Source organism: Pseudophryne corroboree, chromosome 6 (genome assembly GCF_028390025.1).
Source record: "Pseudophryne corroboree isolate aPseCor3 chromosome 6, aPseCor3.hap2, whole genome shotgun sequence".
In the NCBI taxonomy this organism is placed as follows: domain Eukaryota; kingdom Metazoa; phylum Chordata; class Amphibia; order Anura; family Myobatrachidae; genus Pseudophryne; species Pseudophryne corroboree.
Genome location: NC_086449.1, coordinates 388837806 through 388844384, shown reverse-complemented (window position 1 = coordinate 388844384; position 6579 = coordinate 388837806). Strand labels below are relative to the sequence as shown.

The 6579-nt window shown below is 46.5% G+C and overlaps 1 protein-coding gene across 1 annotated transcript; it reads left to right on the top strand.

Moving 5' to 3' along the window:
* Positions 1 to 4138: 4138 nt before the first annotated feature.
* LOC134935309 (uncharacterized) lies at positions 4139 to 6006 on the top strand. The gene is made up of 3 exons (XM_063930457.1): positions 4139 to 4663; positions 4753 to 4878; positions 4956 to 6006. Exons 1-3 carry the CDS (start codon positions 4615 to 4617, stop codon positions 5639 to 5641), a joined length of 861 nt encoding a protein of 286 aa, XP_063786527.1. The 5' UTR covers positions 4139 to 4614; the 3' UTR covers positions 5642 to 6006.
* Positions 6007 to 6579: the final 573 nt, after the last annotated feature.

The window sequence follows — 6579 nt, the reverse complement described above, 5'->3', positions numbered from 1 at the left end:
TGAAAGGGGTATGAGGGGATGTTAAAATAAGAGTTCAGGGTTTTTTTCTGATATAATAATAACCCACTGCAGACATTTACAACTTGGCCATTGGGTTAATCACAATATCAAAATTACTGATTGCATTAGGGGTGAGAATTTGAATATGTACTATCATAACAAGTGGCAAAGTGGATTTGGATCAGTTATGTACCTATAATGCCTATTTCCCTATATATTGTACGAGCCTTCCTACCTCTTTGCCTGTCTGTTATTACCAAGTTTTGTTTTCTCACTGTTGTTTTCAATTGCAAAGTGCAACAGAATGTGCTGCACTATATAAGGAACTTAAAAAAAATAAAAAATGAAAAAATAAAGGTAATTTGGATTACAATTATACGTTTTCACTTTATGAATTTTTATGGTTGTTATTATTTTATTTCTTGCTTTTTGTACATTATTTTCACAAGAGATACTGAAGGGCATATTTAGTTGGTGGCGAAAAATAGAAAAACCCTGCGGTGCTGGGTTTTCTGGAGTTGCTGGGTTTTTCCTATTCAAATGACACCAAGATCCTCCCTCCTGCAATCAAATCTAGAGGTTGGGCTAACATATATATATGTGCCCAGGCATTTTAGCATTCATGTTACCTGCAGACTATGGGGTATATGCAATTGCGGTCGAATCGCGCTGTTTTTTCGAACGTTTAAAAATTTGCCTGTACTCGAAAGGCGCAGCCCTGCCGCCGGGACCATGAATTCACCATATGCAATGCAAAATGGATTCGACACTCCCCCTGGCGGATCACGGACCAATCGGCGAGTAGTGGGCGTCCTGAATTCGACTTCCCGCCGTTTGCAGCCCTTTATTAGGGCTTGTTTGCTGCGTGCTTAGCAGCCATTTTGTGAACCTGCAGAGAGGTGTGAGGAGGTTCAGAGCTAGCAAATTGGTTGTTTGCTGTGGTTTCGTTTGGACACCCAGCAGGCTTTATTCCAGGACAGACAGGAGGATACCTGTTACCCCGGAGGAGAGTCGTTTTTGGAGCGGTTTCTACATTTGTAGGTAAGTACCACATGTGGGTCTGGTGTTGCATGTATGTGTATGTGTAGTGGGGGTTGCCATGAGGTGTACATGTGGTGTTTGGGTATGTGTGCAGGTATGTGCATAGCTCCTGCTTGTTCTGCTGCATTTTTTTGTGGAGTTTTGTGTTTTGGGTAGTTTTTCACGTTTTTTTTCTTTCTTAAAATGACTTTTTGGGTCTTGCTTTTGCATTGGTGTACCTCCAGCATGTGCAGGAATGATTTTTGGCTAGTTTGGGCTGATTTTAGTGTGTGTCGGTATCAATGCGGTCGACATGTCGTGTCGTTTGTTTGTTAAAACCGTTTTTTCCATTCTGTTTTAGCACTGGTGTACCTGCAGAATGTGCAGGGATGCTTTTTGACTAGTTTGGGGTGATTTGGAGCAAGTTTGTGTCAGACATGAGGTCGACATGAGGTGTCGGTTGTTTGTCAAACATGTTTTTCCCCTCCTATTTTAGCACTGGTGTACCTGCAGAATGTGCAGGGATGCTTTTGACTAGTTTGGGATGATTTTAGTAAGTTTGTGTCAGACATGAGGTCGACATGAGGTGTCGGTTGTTTGTCAAACATGTTTTTTCCCTCCTATTTTAGCACTGGTGTACCTGCAGAATGTGTAGGGATGCTTTTTGACTAGTTTGGGGTGATTTGGAGCAAGTTTGTGTCAGACATGAGGTCGACATGAGGTGTCAGTTGTTTGTCAAACATGTTTTTTCCCTCCTATTTTAGCACTGGTGTACCTGCAGAATGTGTAGGGATGCTTTTTGACTAGTTTTGGGTGATTTGGAGCAAGTTTGTGTCAGACATGAGGTCGACATGAGGTGTCGGTTGTTTGTCAAACATGTTTTTTCCCTCCTATTTTAGCACTGGTGTACCTGCAGAATGTGCAGGGATGCTTTTTGACTAGTTTGGGGTGATTTTAGTAAGTTTGTGTCAGACATGAGGTCGACATGAGGAGTCGGTTGTTTGTCAAACATGTTTTTCCCCTCCTATTTTAGCACTGGTGTACCTGCAGAATGTGTAGGGATGCTTTTTGACTAGTTTGGGGTGATTTGGAGCAAGTTTGTGTCAGACATGAGGTCGACATGAGGTGTCGGTTGTTTGTCAAACATGTTTTTTCCCTCCTATTTTAGCACTGGTGTACCTGCAGAATGTGCAGGGATGCTTTTTGACTAGTTTGGGGTGATTTTAGTAAGTTTGTGTCAGACACGAGGTCGACATTAGGTGTCGGTTGTTTGTCAAACATGTTTTTTCCCTCCTATTTTAGCACTGGTGTACCTGCAGAATGTGCAGGGATGCTTTTTGACTAGTTTGGGGTGATTTGGAGCAAGTTTGTGTCAGACATGAGGTCGACATGAGGTGTCGGTTGTTTGTCAAACATGTTTTTTCCCTCCTATTTTAGCACCGGTGTACCTGCAGAATGTGCAGGGATGCTTTTTGGCTAGTTTGGGGTGATTTGGAGCAAGTTTGTGTCAGACATGAGGTCGACATGAGGTGTCGGTTGTTTGTCAAACATGTTTTTTCCCTCCTATTTTAGCACTGGTGTACCTGCAGAATGTGCAGGGATGGTTTTTGACTAGTTTGGGGTGATGTGGAGCAAGTTTGTGTCAGACATGAGGTCGACATGAGGTGTCGGTTGTTTGTCAAACATGTTTTTTCCCTCCTATTTTAGCACTGGTGTACCTGCAGAATGTGCAGGGATGCTTTTTGACTAGTTTGGGGTGATTTGGAGCAAGTTTGTGTCAGACATGAGGTCGACATGAGGTGTCCGTTGTTTGTCAAACATGTTTTTTTCCCTCCTATTTTAGCACTGGTGTACCTGCAGAATGTGCAGGGATGCTTTTTGACTAGTTTTGGGTGTGTCAGCCATTTTGGGTGTGTCAGCCATTTTGGGTGTGTCAGCCATTTTGTGTTAGCACAGGTTGACTTCCAGTATGTGCAGGGATGCTTTAACGTGGGATTTGTTTGTTTTTTTTTTTTCTATTTTTCATTTTTTTTTTTTTTTTTTGGAGTTTGGTCCTGCTTGAGAACTGGGGTCCCAGCAGCATGACATGTGGTTGCATATAATTTTGTAATGTGTTTTAAATTTGTAAAAATATATTTATTTTTTTCATTTTACAACAGAGATGTCCAGGGACAAGCGGGCCCGATCCACCCCTTCCCCCCACCCCTCGGAAGAAATGTCCCTGCATAGCAACGAGGAGTGGGAGCCGACCCAGGAGGAGGATACGACCGACCAGGCATGCAGTGACCAGCCGCGGTCGTCAAGGGTCCAAATGGAGAAATCTAAAAAGAAAAAGCCTAGAAAGGTACTGACAACACCTGCAGACACAATAGCATCCAACTCGACACACCCTAGTTTGCGCACTGCCATGCACACCTACAGGTATATTTGCGCAATGCCAGGGATACTGACACTCACAGGTACATACCGATCTTATTAAATGCATGGTTTTTTTTTAATCCCTAAAGGCAAGAAGCCAGCCAGAGGAGCAGTCGGAGGAGGAAGCCTCTGGTGAAGACGCAGGACAGAAGAAGGCGCGTGGACCCAGATATACTGAGGCGGAAAACTGCCCTAGTGGATGGCGTCGACAGGTCCTACGAAGTTCTGTATGGACAAAGGGCACAGACCACAGCAGCAAAGACTAAAAGAAACATCTGGGAAGCCATCGCGAACCAAGTCACTGCAGTATCTGGAAACCGCCGGAGCACCAGAAACTGCTTGAAGCGGTACAGTGATTGCCGCAGACAGACCAAAAAGAAGATGGGGATTCAGCGCCGACATGAGAACGCTACGGGAGGTGGCCCGGCTCTCAATCTGAAGTGGCTACCCTGGGAGGAAGTTATTAAAAGGCGCATGAACCCTGCCATGGTCCAAGGAGTTCATGGAGGTGTGGACTCCAGCCGTCCTGCTGGCTTTCCCGAGGAGGAAGAACCGCCCAGAAGACGGAAGAAGGCGGGAGACAAGCAGTCCAAAAGGAGGCCTGATGGTAAGAATACATTCAGATGAGCTGTATGAAAATAATTTATTTTTTTATTTGCTAATGTTTTTTTATTTTTTTCAGACACGCCTGCCCAGAGGACATCAACTGTGCGCAGGACATCGCCAGCGCGCGGACCAATACCTGTGCAGCAGGCATCGACAGCAGCGCACGGACCACCACCTGCGCAGCAAGCATCAGGAGCTCACAGATCATCACCTGTGCGCCACACATCGTCATCGCGCAGTAAGTCACCTGTGCGCCAGACGACGTCAGCTCGCAGACCATCACCTGCGCGCCAGACATCAGCGCACAGAACGTCACCTGTGCGCCAGACACCGTCGGCGACCATACCACAAGATGGGCGCCAAACTACAGCTCCTGCGCGCAGTTCATCACCAGATCGTCATATCTCCTAGAGCTCTGGGACTGTGACCGAAGAGCCTCAACAAGACATTACCCTTGTGGACCCATCACCTGAATTGTTTGAGTCTACAGGGTTAACGGACGAGACTTTTATTGGGTTTGAAGACAGCCGTGCAGAAGTATCCAGCCAGACCCATGAAAAGTCTCCAGAAATGAGGACAAGTGAAGCTCCGGGAGCAGCGGCATCACAGGATGGAGAAGGTTTGTATTTAATTTTTGGGGGTGTGGTGTGGGGGGTGCACCAGTTTTGTATAGTTTATTAACTTGAATTTTTTTTCTTTTGCAAACAGTGATGCCACGGACCAGCAGCGGATTTGCTTCGGGAATTGGTTCCTACTACAGGCCGGATCTCATACAGGATTCGTCAGAGGATGACGAGGTGGAAGTGCAGCAGCCTGCAGTTTCTACATCCCTGAGTGAGTAAATATCGAATTGTGAGCCTTCAAACAAATGTATGTTGAATGTGTATAATATTTTCTAATTTTCTTTACAGCTGCACAAATGCAATTGGTGGCAGACGCCCAGGAAGGGCAGGATCCCTCAAATGTTCGGAGGGTAAACAACCTGGCAGCAGAGATGAATGTCAGCCAGGATAGTTTTCGGGTTGTCGTAGGAAGCAGACTGGACGCCATTGAGAAGACAATGGATAAGATGGCAAACGGTCTGCTTGAAATGCAGAAGACTCATGCCGACAGCGCGGCCGAAATACTAAAGACCAGAAGAGAAGATCATAGGGAGACTATGGACATCCTTTACATTCTGGCCACATCCATCAACCGGCTGGTGGAGAACACATCATGCCTGGCACACAGCAATGACAACATGTCGGAGAGCCATCGACAATCCTCATCCAGCCAACAGATCATCGCAACCACACTGCAGATGATCTATGAGAAACTCCCAGAACCAGCTCATCAACACGCTGGTGATCCACCAATTCCGCCATCAAGAGCCACAAGGACGCTTCCTTCCCTTCCTACGCTACCATCCTGGTATAGACGGTCACATATGTACCAAGGACATACAGGGATGTACCCCACCCACCAGATGCCTCCACCACCGGCCGCAACATCTACAGCCACACGGGCCCCGAGGCCTAGTCAACCCACTACCCAGCCTCCCAGGACATCGACGCCCTATCAGGAGGAAGACCAGGATCCGGACAGACTTCCACCATGAGCCCGGTTGTATTGTTTTATTTACTGTTATGTTTTTCATGTATCCCTTTCTTCCCTCTCCCATTAGTTTTTTTTTTTTCTTACTATTGTTTTAAATGTGTTGGGCTCCCCCACCCGTGACCGGGTACTACCAAGGAGCTTTATGTGTAGGCATACATGCGCGGGCATGTATGCGGGCGCATGTGGTGACGGATGAAAGCTACTTGTGGCTAAATGTATGATGGGCCAAAGAGCTATTCTGATACCACTCTTCTACCCAAAAAATACTTTTTGTAATGGTGGACAATATTCTTTCACTGTTGTGTGAATTTACTATTCACTAGTGTTTGTTTTGGCTTATTCATAGGATTGGGTGGAAAATTTAAGTGGACGGCATAGTTCGTGTTGTGCGTACCAAGGTGAGTAGAGCCATGTTTCAATGTATATATTCAAGAAACTGTTGACCGCCTGCCTTTGTGGAACCACACAGCCCAGCAATGGGTCATGCTGTGCTGTGTGGTTCCACAAATGCAAGCGTGTCAAAGTGATGACCACTGACACCACTCTGCCACGCCTGCCTTTGTGGAACCACATAGCCCAGCAATGGGTCATGCTGGGCTGTGTGGTTCCACAAATGCAAGCGTTTCAAAGTGATGACCACTGACACCACTCTGCCACGCCTGCCTTTGTGGAACCACATAGCCCAGCAATGGGTCATGCTGGGCTGTGTGGTTCCACAAATGCAAGCGTTTCAAAGTGATGACCACTGACACCACTCTGCCACGCCTGCCTTTGTGGAACCACATAGCCCAGCAATGGGTCATGCTGGGCTGTGTGGTTCCACAAATGCAAGCGTGTCAAAGTGATGACCACTGACACCGCTCTGCCACGCCTGCCTTTGTGGAACCACATAGCCCAGCAATGGGTCATGCTGGGCTGTGTGGTTCCACAAATGCAAGC